This window comes from Notamacropus eugenii, chromosome 6, assembly GCF_028372415.1.
Source record: "Notamacropus eugenii isolate mMacEug1 chromosome 6, mMacEug1.pri_v2, whole genome shotgun sequence".
Taxonomy (NCBI): Eukaryota; Metazoa; Chordata; class Mammalia; order Diprotodontia; family Macropodidae; genus Notamacropus; species Notamacropus eugenii.
In genome coordinates this window covers 208368838-208386431 of record NC_092877.1, presented here as the reverse complement: position 1 = coordinate 208386431, position 17594 = coordinate 208368838, and the positions used below count along the sequence as shown (strand labels likewise).

General features: G+C 38.9%; 1 protein-coding gene across 17 annotated transcripts in view; it reads left to right on the top strand.

Annotated features, from left to right (window-relative positions):
- MCF2L (MCF.2 cell line derived transforming sequence like) overlaps positions 1-17594 on the top strand; it is a 362484-nt gene that overhangs the window by 186199 nt on the left and 158691 nt on the right. The window contains exon 2 of one of the 17 annotated variants that reach the window (XM_072621925.1): positions 2204-3003. The exons of the other annotated variants lie outside the window; for them this stretch is intronic. Within the exon in view, the coding sequence (XP_072478026.1) occupies positions 2931-3003 (73 nt within the window). The 5' untranslated portion in view covers positions 2204-2930. The remainder of the gene's footprint in view (positions 1-2203; positions 3004-17594) is intronic. 17 annotated transcript variants of the gene reach the window in all.

Here is a 17594-nt window from a genome sequence, read left to right as displayed (position 1 = left end):
CCCAGTTAGCTTCTCAGAAACTCTTATCCACTTAACCCTCCTGGGCTAAGTAAAAGAAGTCCGATTCCTCTTCCAAGGGACAACTTTTTAAAAACTTGGATACAGCGATCATGTCCTCATGTTCTTTCTTCAGGATAATCATCTGCAATCCCTCGGAGTATGATTCCAGTACAGTATTTTAATCATTTTAATGAATTCAGCTATCTTCTTGGTGTTTGGTTGTCTCAGTCATTTCTGACTCTTTGTGACCCCATCTGGGGTTTTCTTGACTAAGGTACTGGAGTGGTTTGCCATTTCCTTTGCCAGGTCATTTTAAAGATGAGGAAACTGAGGCAAACAAGGTTAAGTGACTTGTCCAGGATCACATAGCTAGTGTTTGAGGTTGAATTTGAACTCAAGAAGATGATCTGAATCAGGCTCGGCAGTCTATCCATTGTGTCACCTACCAGCCTTCAGCTACCTTAGTGACTTGCTGTTTCATAATAGACGGTTGGGCTAGGAGCTAATATATCTTTAAATAGGCTGGCAGGAAGAAGAAACACACTTGTTAGAAAAGCACAGCTTGTCTCTGTTGAGAAGTCAGATCTTTAACAAAAATTTAGAATTATGTTTGGCCTTTGATTAACTATTAATGTTATTCTACTTGCTATTGATACACAATAGAGTGAATGACTTCAAATGGAGAAAAAAATAACTAGTGTCAAGTATTTTATGGATAAGAAGACAGGTTTTACAACCCATGAAACAAAAAATTGCTTGCAGGCCTCAAACTCTATATACCTTGTTCTCTTGCATTAATGTACTTTTGGGGTTAAACTGGGTGAGATTGGAGTAAGAATGAAGAGGTTATGCTGGTGGGACCAGCAGTTTAGTTTCCACTCTTTCTTAGTGGGATACCCATCTTGAGGAGGTGCATCGCAGTGTTCTTTATCCCATCTTGGCTCCCTGGTTCTTAGTGATATTAGAAGGTGAGATATTTTGAACCAAGAGAAAGATATGGCACACAGAGGAGAATCAGAGAAAGTTGGACCTCCTACAATTCTTTTTCTGGGCCTCCAGGACTTTTATAATCTTACTGTATCCACTGTTTCCCTACTCCACTAGATTCGTCAAGCTCCATCTCTCAAATCAATAGAGGGTTATAGATGAAAATGAAAAGTTAATATGGTACTTTCATTTCCTCTGGTGACGTGGAGGAATCTATAGTACAAGGATCCTTGAGTTTATTCTGTTCCTATCAGAGGCTGTTTCACCTTTCTCCATCAGCTTCTTACCTCTTTTTATTCATAGTCCCATAAGTCCCACTGGTTTACATTTCAAAGGCGAGGCATGGTGACATTTACCACCACTTAAATCTTATCCTGCTATTACAGTGGTCCTTATCCACCACGCCCATTCCTATTGCCCTGCAGTGGGGCTCCTTCAGCTTAACTCAACAAATAGTTATTATCTGACTGCTGTGTGCAAGGCGCTGGACCATGTCCTAGGTATACAAAGACAGAAATGAAACTATCCCTGCCCTGTCCTATTTGGGGCAAACATTAGGTATACATGTAAGCAAATACAAGTTAATTTGAGGAGGGAGAGAGTACTAACAACTGGGTGGATCAGAAAAGCTGCCTGGATTATGTCTTGAAGGTAACTAAGGAATCCAAGAGGTAGAGGTGAAGCGATCCTCCTTCAGTTTTGTCAACACTGGTCCCAGCTACGGCCCCCAGCAGGATGTCCCATAGCCTGAAAGGACCTGCTACGTTGTTACCCCATTCACTCCTCCTATTTCTGGTTAGCTAAAAAGAAAAGGTAACCATTTTTATGTTTGCCTTAAACCATGATTATCGACACTGACATTTATATGGCATTTGAAGATTTATAAAGCACTATGCTTTACTTTTTTGTTTGCCATAGCAACCCCATAAAGTTAGGTTTTTGAGGTTTCATTGTATAGATGAGAAGACTGAGGCTCAGATTCAGACAAGCTACATACACAACTACAAATTATCAGACACAAAATTTGAACCCAGATCTTTCTAGATTCCAAGTCTAACACATCCCACAATACCACATTGTCTCTCCAAATTAAGTTGAACCTGCTCCTGTCCATTTACCTACCAGTTTGGGCTCATTTTAACCTCCAGTGCTGTTCTTAGGTGTCACAATCGACAAAATTCATGCCCATCTGATTTACTTTTTCTTCTATTTAAAGGTAAAAGCACTCATCATTGCCGCTCTGTGGACAACTCTCCTAAGAATTAAGCACTCACCTAAATAATATGGATGAAGCAATATTTTCCAGGGTTATAGATGAGTAATGTTACGTGTAAGCAAATTGAAAGCTGCCTCCTGGGTAAAATGTACTGAAGCTATTGCCCTCCTGAACCTGCCTCTTTCTAATCTGCCTCAACCTTCAGCAAAAAGAAATACCTTTGGAGAAAATGTTGAGTCAGTAATCTTTGGGGAAGAAAGCCGTCTATTTTACTGTAGGTTTCCTGAACAGAGGCAGTGAGGAAATATGGCTTTACTTGAGAGGTTACCATTTGCTAAACGCAGGGCTCCGGCAGGGAGGCTTTTGACATCCAACAGCAAAGGACCTGGCAGTGCTTGCTCAAAGGAACGCTTTTTATGGTAGTATTTCAACAGTTAACGTGTCCATACACTAAATAAATGAACTGGACTGAATATCGACTGCTTCTTCACGCCCCAAAGCAAAAATTAGCTCCTGATCTGAAAGCCTGTGACCCTTCAGAGGGAGCTCCGTCAGGCTGGAAGGCACGCTGGCTTTTGTGTGTAATTTGAAGAAAGGTATTGTATGCCCTGTGCTTGGCTTTGACTGAAAGATGGAGTTTTGCTCTCTCTTTGTGTGCCGAAGACAGGCTTACAGATAAATAGGTCACTGTCTTCCGAAATCCTCGAGCAAACTGACTTGTGACAATATGACTTTAAGTCTGATCTCCCTGATGTACCGAGACATTGCAGAATTGTGGCTGTTCCTAAAGAGAAGTACAGGTGTGTCTGGCTCTTGCGTTTAATTTGTTTATTTCATTGTGTTTGCCTCATCGTGTAGTTGTTTTGGTGTGTGTTATATCAGGGTAATGAAATTCTATAAAAGGAGGAAGGAGAAAGTTTCACTTGGCTTTATTCTCTTTTTTGGAAGAGTAAGTAAAAATCAGAATTCATGTATCGTATATTCATATATCTGTATACTTGAATATTTTTTTTAAAATGTAAGCTACATTCAAGTTGGAGATTGTGAGATTGTTTTTTATTAGAGATTGTGATTATCTTCTTTTTCATGCTCTGCTTCTTATCAGTATTTCTGATCCCAAATCCTTCCTTTCTTCCTGTATTACTCACGTACAAGGCTTGGGCTCTATTGGCTACGATGGTGTTATTGTTTTGGTCCTACTTGTATAGATTCTAAAACTCTGGAAGACGCATATTACATGGTTGCTTTTCAAAATAAAGATTCCTTATCTACAGAATGCTAATATTGAGAGCACACAATAAATTATTGCTTTTTCTAACAGTTTTCAGTAGAAACATTTACATGTGGAAAGAAAGAGAAAACAGGGGAAATATCTTTGCTATGGAGACTATACCTTACTTGTCTATGAAGTCACAGATCATCCAGCAAGGCTGATAACAGAAATCATGTACTCACACGGCGAGTCTGTGAGCTTTGCATGTTCTGTTCTGGGGTCCTCTTGGCTATGTCAGAGCAATAGGGTAAGGAACTTCATTCGGTGAATGGGATTCAGTATTTGGGGGTACTACTTCTGGAGTACTGCATTTAAGCAAACTGGTTTAATTGATAGAATGACTCCCTTTGCAATAGTTATCCTCTCTACCTTAGACTTTAATTCAGTATTATGTTTACCATTGCCTGTGTGCTTACTATGAATGATTCATAAAGTGCTAGAAAATGTCAAAAAAAAAAAAAAGACAGAAGACTACTAGTGAAGTTTAAGGAAAAGGGAGTGGGAAATTTTGAGATTAGGAAATGGTAAATGTTTCTATTCCATATGCTGGTCCAGTCAAAGTTGTGGACTTCGAAGAAAGCGCAATGTCCCATTTACATGCAATCTAAGTGCTGATTCTGCCAACTGCTGACAAATAATTCATGAAACAGGCACTTAAGTGAATTTTAATGAACACGCCAAGCCATAACCACAACCGGATGCCATGAAATAAAGGCCAGAGTTTCCAACTTAAAGATGATAAATTTGGGTAAATAATGAATGAATGAGCAAATGAATTTCTTTAAAAAGGTTAGATTCAACATCCCAGGGCAGTGTTAATATTGGAGTAGTTGCGAAGGTAGCCTTAGCAACTCATCACCCTTTCTGGAGAGGTCACACATCACCAGAGGTAGTATTTATGCAAAATAAGTGGAAGTGAATGATTTCATATCTGAAATCAGATTCTGACTCAAAATGCTATAGTCACTGATGGGGGGGGGCAGGGGAAAGAGGGAGGAAAAGCCGCTTAAAAAAAGAAGGGAGCCAAAAAATGGACCAGAGTTTGTAAAATTTCAGACACATGCTTTGTTTTCTGAGGTGCTTAAGGGATTTATTATTCATACTGTAACTAGACCATATAATATTTTTGCCTTAGGGCAGCTGAGAAAATAAATCCTGTGGCAGTTGGATTTATTAGATGTCTGTGTGATTTACTTACTATATTTTAGTATTAATTCTTCTTAAATTTTTCTAGCTTTCACTTTTTTAGCTTATAGGTTATTCTTTGAAAGATGATCATGGTCTCAAATGAATATCCCAAGAGAGTTTGTTATTATTAGAGAATGGATTTCCTTCCTACCTCTCCAGAATCAATTTCCTCCTTTTCTGTTAAAATCTACATCAAAATAATTTTTTTTAAAAAAGGAAACATAATGGAGCTAATTCAAATAACAATAAATGCTTTCTTTGAATGTTACCTTTGGACAGTTTTATTGGTAGGGTAGGCTGAGTTGGGGTCGGTGAAGTAGCATCGGAAAATTTGTATTTTTGTACTGGCATTCAAGGCTTTTTTGCATAACAGGAGAATTGAAGATTGGAGACTTCAATGGAATTGAAATGATTAGGAAGTAATAGTATAGAAAATTGATTGAAAAAATCCACATGAATATTGCCTTAAAAAAGAGCAGAAATAGATATTAATATGAGCCACAAGGCATATATTGGGGAGGAAGAAGGGAAACTGGACTACTATCCAAGTTTCAGTCTTGGCTTTGATATTTCCTCATTGTCTGACTTTAAGCAAATTATTTAACTGCCGTGGGTTTCAGTTTCTTCATCTCATCCTATTTTAAGATTGGGTTAGGCCACAGGGTCCCCAAAATCTCTTTGATGTCAAGAATTCTGTTTCTGTGAAATTTTACATTTTGTTAAAAAGAAGTATGACTAAGAAAATCTAGGATCCTTCAGCTGAAGTATTAGCAAGAACCTGTATCTATCTATCAGCCATTTCAGCCTCACTCCAAATAAGCAACACAATTATTTTTTTTAAAAGAAAAGACTACTCTTACAAGTAAGTCTTAGAGTCCTAGAAACTGAAACTTCTTCCTTAAAATATACCCTGACTTAAAAGGTGGCATTCTGATAAAATTCTACCTGAGAAATATTTCTTCACTTAAACCATAATCGTGAATTAGTATGTAAGGGCTTCCATAGAGCGTGAAGCCTGGGCCAGATGCTTGACTGAAGACTTTCAAGTTTGATCCAAGTGTTTGTGACACCTTAATCCTGTGTTTACCTTACAAGGGAAGAGAGGCAAAAACTTACCAAATGAATTCAGTCTAAATGTCTAGCCATTTTGGCCTTCGCTATTCAGATATTTCCTTCGACCCCACTTGCTAAGATGGAACTGGATGAAGATACAACTGGATTTTTCATTCTATTCCCCTTATCATATGTAACCCATGGTCTTTATATTTAGACACCTCTACACACACACACACACACACACACAAGCATCTTACATTATCTCTGAATCTTTGTAAGAATCTTGCACAATTTTGGCATAAACGATATAAACCACAAAGATGAGAAAAAGTTCCATGTGCACTCATAGCATCTAGGATCAAAGCATCTTCGTTAATCTAATGTTATTTTCATAGAGTCATTTTCTCTCTAAGCGTCAAGAGCTGGAAGTGACTCTGTCCCTTTTGTAATTAGTACCTTTGTTTAAAAGGTGGTTAATTGTCCCAACTGGGTATTGAATATACTTCTTTGACCTCATCAGCACCAACATCTGTAGAAAATCATTGAACAGGAAAGAAGAAACAAAGAGAATTTATACCATCACATTAGACCTTCATGTTAAGGCTGACTGTGGGTTCTATGACGATGGTACCAGTGGCTCATTGGTTAGGCTGTTTGGAAAAAATACTCAGTGTCTCAATTTATTGATGTGAGCAATAATAATGGTTCTTATTGTTTTTTCTCATATACCTGTTAGGAAATGTGACAAGTTCTAGCTTAAGCATGTAAACTAATTGTAAGGTGACATTTTTTTGGAAAAGGAAGAGATTCTGAATATGGAGTATAAGCATGTAAAATAAGCTTGTATACTGTGGTGTGATTCATTTGATGTCTGGGACAAATTTCTAGGAATATCATGGTACTTTCCAGAGTAATGTGGTAGGGTTAGACAATTTCATGAAGCAATGGAAAGAGGCTTTCAAGGAGCCCTAAGAATAATTAAAGGTTTTGACAACTGGCTCTCCAGCCAGGGCAAAAGCCACAGCCTGTTTCAAAGCATTCCAAGACTTTCCAATGATTTCCTGGAAAACACATTTCCTGGGGGCTCTAGTCACTTAGCATGCCAACCTAAGCTTTTTTCAGCTTTGTGCTTCAATGTCTTCCTTCTTCGATCATATTTGGAGTTCTGCCCACATGGGGAAACATGGAAGTAGGAAAGCATTTGATTATGGTTCTGGCCAACAAATTGGTGGGGAAAAGTCAAGTATTGACTTTATCTCATTTAATCCTCACAACAACCCTGGGAGAGGTATAGGTATGTGCTGTTATTATCCACATTTTATAATGAAGGAAACTGAAACAAATGGAGGTTAAGTGACTTACTCAAGGTCACATGGCTAGAAAGTATCTGAGGCTGGATTTCAACTCATTTTCCTGACTCCGTGCCCAGTGTTCTACCTACTACACCACTTAGCAACCCTAATAAAGAGGTGGAATTGAGATTTTTTAGCTTTTTAAAAACAATTTTTGAAAATATAACCTTTCCTTTATCAAACTAATACTTTTTAGGTTCTGGAGAGGCTGCATAAAAATCCAGATGATTAGAGTCCATGAGTTGCAGAGATTGGCATATATGATTGCCCATTTCTACAGACCTATTTAGCATCTCAGCTATGACTGCCAGTGCCACCTCTTTTTCCACAGCTACCCTTGTTGAGGGAGAATTGGATGAACATAGGTGGAAGTGGCCCTTAACTCTACGCAGCAAGTTCTTCAGTAGGACCCATACAGACTTTGTCTTTAAGAAGCAAGAGGGAATGGAAACTTAGAGGAAAGGAACAGAGCTACATTCTGCACCTATTTTTGGAATAAGATGCACTGATACCTAGCTGACCTCAGGGAGAGGGCTCATAGACTAAAAACTGAAAGGGACCTTGAAGATCATAGATGTAGGACCAGAAGGTATCTTAGATTCGAGTTAGTATGACCCAGTCATTTTACAAATGAGGAAACTAGGACCCAGAGAGGTTCAGTGTGTTCGGTGTCAGACAGATACTGCGTAGCAGAGGCCAATTCTAACCCTAGATCATCTGACTCCCAATCACATTAGATGTTAGAGGACATCTATGAAGTCCACTGGACCTCGTGTTAGAGATGAAGAAAGTTTGATTCGCTTGGTAAATTAGTAGTAGAGTTGAAATGTCAGCCTTGGTTCCAGTCTTATCAGTGAGAGGTAGTAGGGGACATTGTTTAAAGTTTCAGAAGTTCCTTGTCTTTGACAATTAAAGCTCCCTTAAATTTAGAATCATATTGTAGTTGGCCTAGTAAAGATTAATGCATAGTTCCTTTCAGGAGTTTACAATCTAGGTGAGCAGACAAAATGATTCAAGTCAAATAGACAACGATCAAAGCTGATTTATAATCAATTGTGATATCAGCAGTGTGACATAATGGGGAAGGGCTTGGATTTTCAGTCTGAGAGTTCTAGGTTCAAATCCAATTTCTGATAAATAGCTTTGTGCTAATGGGCACAAAACCATGACGACAGGCAAATCAATTTCTTTCGGTCTTAGTTTCTTCATTTGTAAAATGGGGGGATGATAATACTTGTGGTACCTACTTTATAGATTTGCTGTGAGCCTCCGCTGAAATCATGAGTAGAAGCCACTTCAAAGACTTTTAGAAGATCTATATGCGTTGGTTATTATACAAGGTTGTCCCAAAGGTCTGAGTATAGCTTTAAGCTTTACTAGGGCAGCTATGTGGTGCAGTTGATAGATGACTGGGCATGGAGTCAAGAAGATGTGTTCAAATCCACCATCAGACACTTACTCACCATGTGACCTTGGATAAGTCACTTAACCTCTGCTTGCGTCAGTTTCCTTCATTATTAAACGTGGATAATAGCAGCACATACCTCCCAAGGTTGTTGTGAGGATTAAATGAGATAATTTTTGTAAAGCACTTAGCATAGTGTTGGCACATAAATACTTATTCCTTTCCGCATCCCTTAATACCTCAAATCTGCACTGATACTTTTGGGACAATCTGGACTACTATTTTCAAATGAACAATGCAGCAGTTTAGACAAAGGGAGAATTGAGTCAAGTTAACAAGGATCCTTAGTCTTGGAACTGATCCCCAGTGAGTTTTTTTGCCATTCCAAATGCCCTTCAGCCTATTTTCTTCCTTTAATTCAGTGTTTAGCCTAGTTCATTGTCTGTCTTCAGTATCTATGTAAGCCTTTAGATAGACCTGGTATATTTAACCTAGCTAAAATTCTGGGTGTATTTAATTTCCCACTGTGTCTTTAGGAATTCTTGGCATTTAACAGATATATTCCTAAGTGACAACCTGCCCCCAATCCCTGGTTGATGGGAAGGTCTTCTGCATAAGATTGAAAATGAAGACGTGTGGCCTGAGAAAGAGTATTCATTTTGCAAACTTTTGTTAAAATATACTTCATTAAAAAAGGGTTTTCTTGATGATGTTTGTCTTTATATCAAAGACATTTACACCACTACCCTTCTGGATTGAATCCTAGTATACTTTAAAAAAAAAAAAAAAAAAGGAAAAACATCCACTACAGTAATTCCATCTACCAATGTATGTAATATTCCCTAATAGTATTCCTCAACCTCCCTGCTATAAATGTGGAGGTAGAGAGAGGTTTGTTTAATTATTTCTTCTCCAGAACCATCTGTACTTTTTCTGTTCATCAAAACTTGTCTTCATTGTCTTCTAGTGATCTTTTCATTTCCATCGTTGTGGTTATTGAAGCTTGAGTTTTCTTACTCTGAAATCTGGACAGTCTCATAGCTTCCACACTCCTCTTAATGAACCACCTGAAACCATCCTTGTTCAGGTGATGCTCCATTAATGCAGCCCAAGGGGAGTTCCTGGGGCTGAGACAAAGTGGACATCCCTCTCCCCACACTTTGATCCCCTCCTTCCCTCTCATTCCCACCCTCATCTGGTGCTTAGGGACTGAAACAAATTCCGAGTTCTGTCGGGTTTGATTTTCAAAGGAACTCTGAGTTTCAGCCCCTGTGTTTTGTTTTCTTGTCTATCTTTTGTCCTTTCCCATCCTTTTTTCCCTTAAGGAATTGTAATCAGCCTCTTGAGAGTATGTCCAGGTATGGTTTTCTTATTTAGATCCTGTCCTACAATCCTGCCATGAATCTTCTGTTTCACCTACAGGGAACACCTTCCCATAAAATGTGCTAGGTGGCACGTTTTGGTCTTCTCACAGAAGGAACGTATCAGGAAACCGGATGTCTTTCTAGTATTCAGAGGTTAGCAGAGAACACAATGAAAGAAGCAGGTTCCTCTTAATTGGGTGCCAAGAAAAGGAGTTGAAAAAAGAAATAAAAGCAGTCTTGATATCTTTCCTAGTGGGTCCTTTGGCAAAAACAACACAAAACAATTGACAGAAGCCTAGACTTTGCAGTCTTCGTTGACATGGAAGCAGGTTCCTTTCTCCCGTGACCTATAAACTTTAGCCAACAGGCATGCATGTAGTTAATTGGACAGCACTCACGCTGTGAGCTGGATTCTCTCAGGGCATGTTGACCCTTGGAGAAAGATGGCACATTTAGAAACTGCCTTGCCTCTCCCGGGTCACTGGTTAACATTTAGCAAGTTACAGCTTGAATGTACAAAATGATGTCTTGAGGGCCTGAAAGACTGAACAGCTTCCAGATGTACCTGGCTTACTTCGAGAAACTAGTTTAGACATCAGGGGAAGCTAGCTGATTGAAACTGTTCCCAGATCTTAAAACATGCTGGGTTATTCTCACATGAAGAGTTTTGGCCTGGAGAATCATTTCAATAGAGGACTAATTTATATAACTTGGCCTTGAATTGCAGATAGTCCCTGAGTTACAAATAGCCGGTTAATGACATCCCTTCCATGTTAGACCGTGTGTGGTCAGAGGTCCCCTTTCCCCTCCAACCACTACCAGTGAGTCTAAGGCATATTCCAATACTGATGCTAATTTGAAAGCCGGTAGTAGAATCTCTTCTTAGGAAGTAAGAGAGAAAGAAACCCTTCTGTCCCTGAACCTGGAGGGAGAAGCAGAAAGGTCTGCTGTTAGCTACAAAGAAAGAAAAAGGAATAAAAACATTAGTTCACATTTATAAATTTAATTCAGCAAACGCATTAAGCACCTGTTATGTGTGATGCTCCAGTGCTCCATGGTTCCTAAAGCTCTTTCCTGACAACAAGCCTGGGGAGGTATGATCCTTGTTTTACAGATTCTTATTTATAGAACTGAAGTTCAGAGATAGATGGTATGCCCAAGAATATGCAAAGAATAAGTGTCAGAGGCAGAACTCAAACCCAGGTAGTTCTATTAAGCAGAATGGCGTGGGGAAGAGTCCACCAAGTGGGTCAAGCATAATTGGGGAACGCTGCATATTCAGTTGACACCTTGGTTGCTTTTGCTTAATTATTTCTCTCCTTTTCTTATTCTTTGTTACGGGGGATAACTCTCTGAATAGAAGAGGGAGGATAGAAAGAATATGTATTTAAAATAAAAGATTTTTTTCTGGAAATAGTCTGAGATTGTCAAAAGTACCTCACAATTTTTCAAATGCAGTCCAGCCTATTTTCTTCCTTTAATCGAATTCTGGACTTAATTCATTGTCTATCTTTACTACTTGTGCAAGGTACACATACTTGATGGTCTAACTCAATGAGTCGTCCATCCAATGGCATGTCATAGTATGAGCTTTTAGTATTTGTTGTTCATTTGATTGTTCCTAGGCTGGATTGTTAGATTTCCTCTCTTTTGAACGGTCATGTCTCTTATTCAGGAGGTCTAATGGTGTTTAATGGTCCAGAAGGTGCTTAATATAATCAACACGATTTCAGAAGCATCTGGAAGGACTTTATTATCTATAAGGAATTTAGTTTCTGTTTGAACTAAGTACCAGACATCCTCCATGACAAAGGTTGACACCCTTGGCAAACACATCTTTTATGGATCGCTTGATGTCAATAGAGGATCATGGAGATTGTTATCTCTATGGCAGTCTCTATTAAGAATTCTTGTATTATCATAATTCCTGCATGGGAGATTCAGAAATACTTCAAATGGTCATTAAGATATACGATTTTATTTTTTGTGCTATTTTTTGTGCTATTAAATCTCTACCACATTCAGGGCTTCTTAAACTCTTACAGAAAGTCTTTGAGATGTATGGTCCTGTAGTTTCTTACTTATTTTTAAGCTCCTGTCTTTTTCCAAGTCTTAATCCCAAACTATTTTCCAACATCTGCCTTCCACAGGGATTTAAAATTGCATAACAAAAACTAGTTTTGGACCAAGTTACCAGCAAGGCATCAGCATCTAGTCCTCATGTGAATCTTGCTGCTTTTTCAATACCTGAATGAGATTTTGCTTTCCTCCTTCCTTTAGTTACCTAAGGAGACCTGCTGCTGTGTCTCTGCTGAGGTAATCATTTCATAATTATTCCCGACTGTGTGAGAGTCCATTACCAGTGGCGTTGTAACAAGTCTTCCTCGCTTTCGGAGTGCAACAACTGAGAGGAGCTCCTGAGTCCCAGCAGCCGAGAGCAACCTGTTTACCCTGTGGCTCTCACAGTCAAGCTAAAAGTATTTTAAAAAATCAAACAAGCAGTACTTTGCAGTGTGGGGAGTCTGTTAGGACGACAGCCCCAGAAGTTGGAATTATTCTTAGCAAGTACTTAGCAACTCTGTCCAATTCAGCATCTTGTGCTATTTCTCCAAAATGATGGTGTTAATAGACCTATGTATTCTAAAATATTGCTTTTAAGACTCTTTTCTCTGGTGTTATGTTTTGGTTTGGTTTTTCTTATGGTTTCATTCATTCGTTTTAATTCTTCTATGCAACATGACTAATGTGCAAATGTGTTTAATAGGAATGTAAGTGCAGAACCCATATAAGATTGCATGCCATCTCAGGGAGGGACAGAGGAGGGGGAGAAAATTTAAAACTTATGGAAGTGATTGTTGAAAATGGAAAACAAATAAATTAATTAAACATTTCAAATTGCTTTTAATATAGCATTTCCCAGAATGATTTTGGGACATTTTGAGCTTGAAATATATGAACAGAAATTGCATATACTGAAGTTGAGCTGAGGGGGTGAAATCCATTGAGGGATCAAAAGGGATCAGGGAAATTTGGGAACAAAATAGAGGAAATTGAGCCTGTTTTGATACTGAAGATTTGTTACAGGTAATGAGCATTTTGATATATAATTTCAGTTATCATTTTAGGAGGGGAAAGTACCTCTGGCATCAAATTTTTCTCACAACACTTCTGTTTACAAAATATAAACTGTCAGGGGTTTATAAAACGCATTTTGGAAAATGCTGCTTTGAAATGATGAATTTTAACCTTCTAACCCGAAACACTTTATTCAGTGACTATGAATATGCCTTCTTGTTTCATAATGAGTCTTGACTCACCTAGCTCTCTACCTCCACCTGTTGGAGCTCTGAGGTAGCAACTTCTCCCTAAACACCATTTTATAAAGATAGAAGTTGTTTTGACTCAAGGGACCTGAATGTGAGGGCACCCAGTGTGGGGCCTGCAATAGGCTCTCCATGCTAATGGCAGGTTATTTCCCATGCTTTCCAGGAAGCTTGCTTCTCCTAAGGTTAAATCCTAGCATTACTAGAAAAGGAACTTAAAGGCATTGTGTTAGTTTAGCCAGCAGGGTAGGAATCTCCTTGTGAGAGGGTGATTTTGTACACCTTTGATCTCTTAAAAGAAAAAAAGCATAAACTTTCCTAAAGGAGCCTCTGTAACTTCATCAGAGGTTTTGTAAACTGTTGGATAAAAGAATTGAAGGAATCTAAATGGTACTAATTGGAGAACTCCCTTCCTCTTTTTAAACAACTCCAGGAGCATTTTTTTTTTTTTTAAGATTTCTGAAGTTCATTTTCTACAATTCCCCATCGTTTTTGGACATGTCTTTTTCATAGTCTTGTTTTTAACTTGATGACCTGCTGTTCTGAGATGGAGTCCCATGAAGGTGAATCATTTGCTGTAATCTGATTTCATACCAAAGATAGTCTCCAAGGTATGGCCCTTTATGCCAAAAAAGCACCTTTGGTATCCAGTCATCCCCTATCTTTTCTTTGTTGAACTTACAGTTGCTGATTTCAATCAGGACATCAAATTGTACATTAATGAAGTTAAATTGTCCATCTAGGAATGGCTCTGGCCTCTGATTCTGTTGCTGAAGAAAATCACTTCTTCTCTTGTAGTCATTTTGAATTAAATGTGAACCAATGATACAACAGGAGAGAAAATCTGCTGACCTTTAGTATCTTTAAAAGTTTCCCGGTCATTTATGAAAAGCATTTACAGTGAAATTTGGCAAAGAGAAAATGACCTTTGATGGTCTTCTTTTTTCAGTCCCTTATCCAAAAAGAGTGTAATCCATCTATAAGCATTTGTTAAGACTCGACTATGAGCCAGGAACCTTGCTTGGCTCTAGAGAAACAAGCACCAAAGTGATAGTGCCTGATTTCAAGTTTACAGCCAACTAGGGGGATACAGAATGTTCGCAGATCCTTATACAGATAAAGGATCTATACAAAGGAAGAACATGTGGAGGGAGGCAGAGTACCAGCAGCTGGAGCAAACAGGAAAGGCCTGAGGTGGGGTCACTTGAGCTGAGCTTTAAAGGGGACCCCAGGATTCCAAGACGTTGGGGGTTGAGAGGTGGAGCAGTGATAAAGCAATAAAATAATGGTGTGACAGTATGATGCAGGAGATTAGAGACCACATATGGGAAACAGTAAAACACCAGTTTAGCTCAAGGTTCGAATACGTGAGAGAAAATAATGTATAATTATCTTGCAAAATAAGACTGGAGCCTGTCTGTAAAGGGATTTATGGGCTAAATAGAGGAGTTGGCATTTTGTCTTAAGCAGGGAGTCTCTGAGGTTTCCTGAACCAGGGAGTGACTTGATTGGACCTCTGCTTTGGAAATATGATTTTGGTAGATATATAAAAAATTGATCAGAAAGGGAGATAGTAGATGTATGGAGACCAATTAGCTACTGGAATAATCTTCATTATTTCTAGAAAGAGTTCCTCATTGTCACAATTCATGTTAAATCAGGAGAAAAAAGTGACTTGAATTATTTTATTAAGATAAATAGCCTCAAAAAGTGGAGAATGGACCAGATGATCCTTAAAGTCCCTTCTAGGTGTATGTCTTCCCCATTAAAATGTAAGATTTTTGAGGATTAGGGCCATTTTTCCCTTTTCTTTGCATCCCTAGGGTTTAGCACACTTCAGTCAGTCAACAATCATTTATTAAGTGCTTACTGTGTTCCAGGTACTGAATAAATGCAAAGAAAGACAATACCTGTCTTCATGGAGCTCACATTCTCATGGGCTGGGCAGCTAGGTGGTACAGTGCAGGAGTCAGGAGGACCTGAGTTCAAATCTCACCTCAGACACTTGACACTCACTAGCTGTGGGACCTTGGGCAAGTTACTTAACCCCAGTTGCATCATCCTGGGTCATCTCCAGTCATCCTGATGAATATCTGGTCACTGGATTCAAATGTCTCTGGAGTAGAAGTGAGGCTGGTGACTTGCACAGCCCTCCCTCACTCAAAAACAAAGTCAAGTGCAAGTCATGTCATTAGTTCTCTGATGGAATGGTCTTCTTCGGCAATGAAGGACCAACACACACACATTCTCATGGGCAAATACAATAATAAATGGAATCTGAAGAAGAGGTGGGAGGTGGGGGATGATGGGGTGTGGTAGAGGAGTTCAAGCAGTGCAGTCCTGTGAAGAATGTTGACATAGCCACCCTGGGCACACTCCTTAAATAGAAGTTCTGAGAAGAGTTATCCAGTCGGAGGGAGGGTACTTCCAAGGTGTGGGGTCCAAGACTGGAGTGTTTTTCCAAGATGGCGAGGTTGCTGGGGCATGGTAGATAGTAAGAACTTAATAAATGCATTCATAACCAGACTCTAGAGCATAACTGCATAGACTTATGGGAATTGTAACCCAAAGGGACAAGGTGTGACCTTGAAAGCTCTGGACTGCTGTTCCTATGGACCACAGCTCTCACAAGTCTATGCGGCCCTACTCTGGCATGTGGTTATAAAATAACCTGATGACAACTTGCTGATAATGAGTGTTTAGCATGGTTGGGAGGATCCTTGAATATCAGACAACACCGTCTAGGCCTGTACTTGAAACTTTTAAGGACTGGTAGAACCTTCCAGAGCTTGTACACCACCAATATATCCTCCCGTAATCTCTTCTAGTCTCTAGGCCAAGATGAGCTATCAATGCAGGACATTTGTGGGGTTCGTGTTTTATTCTGTGTCAGATATATTGGAATTAGATTAAATCAGAACAGAAGTAGATATTGCTGGGTTGTTTTTTTTTTAATAATTTCTGACTTTCCCAGTATTTTACTTTAAATGTTCAAACATTAACAGTCATCAGATCATAAAGACACTTTTATCTTCCATCTAATCTTCCATCTGGTAATTAGATGTCATTTTCCCCATCTCGGTCTGAAATGAGTTTTAGATGAAGATCTTAAACCATTTCTCCTAGGCAGAAAGAATTACACTAACATTTTAAATCCAAGGTTCTATTTACAAGCACAATACATACCAAACCCGAGGCCGGATTTGGGGATTTAATAGATCTTCAATAATAGTGGTGCCATTTATATACCAAACATGTATTTTGAATGCATTTCACTGTGTTCACCCCAAATATTCTTTAAAATGCTTTGTCTTCAGAATATCATTTGCTAGGTGCCTCTGCCTTAACGTTGGAAAGTAATTTTTAATAATGGAGTGAAAAAAAATCAGAGCTGTCCTGAAACTATTCTTACTTTTAGGAAATTTATGATATCCCCAGAAATGGACAATGTCCCAGGCTTACCGCTATGCCTGACAAATTATGGACACTTAATAGACTCTTGATTCCTAATTGTCAATGAGTATTTGTTAAGCACCTAAGTGCTAATGGCTAGGGATACCAAGAAAGGCAAAAGATAGTCCTTGCTCATGAGCCAATGGGAAAGACAACATCCAAACAACTATGTACGGAATAAATAGGAAATGATCAACAGAGACAAGGTGCTGAAATTAAGAGCAATCTTTGGTCATACCCTTGAATTCCTGGTTCCACTGGTAGCTAGACATGAACTGGGAATGACAATAGCCAAGAGCTTTTGGGGATGTAATGTGTTCCTGGGGAAAGAGACACTAGCAAAGCCCTTTCTGCGTGGCCCCTGTTGCCAGTGTATTCTGGGTCATCCCCTGCCACAGGGGTCGTTTTGCCTTGTGACCTTGGGCTAGTGATGACATCAGCTCTCATGTCTAGCACAGTCACTGATTAAGTAGAAATGAACAGCTTCTATCCACTCTGTCCCACACAAATGTTGGCCCCAAGCCCTTTGAAAAAATGTCATGGTCCCTGTACCATGATATTCAGACAGTCACAACTGAAAAAGAGAAGCAAGGATTCTCAATGAAGATAAATGGAAAGAAAGAAAAGAGTTCAAGAGAAGTTAAGATGGAGAAGACCGGGTAAAGTTATTCTTTAGAGATGCATATTTTTAACAATCCACTTTTCATTGCTGTTCTGAGGTTTAAAAAAAATACCCAATACCAAATAAAAATTTTGAAAGACATTCTGAAAATATACCAAAAAAAAAAATGCCAAAATGCCAAAAAGTAAAAAAATAAACATCCAACACTTAGCTCCCCAACCCTGTGAAGTGGGCTAGTGCAAATATTATCCCCATTGAATACATGATGAAAAGGAAAACTCAAACACTTGGAGGGCTGGAGTGACCTAGGATATTGGGCCACAATTCTAGAACTTTCCTGAGCAGAATCTTAAAT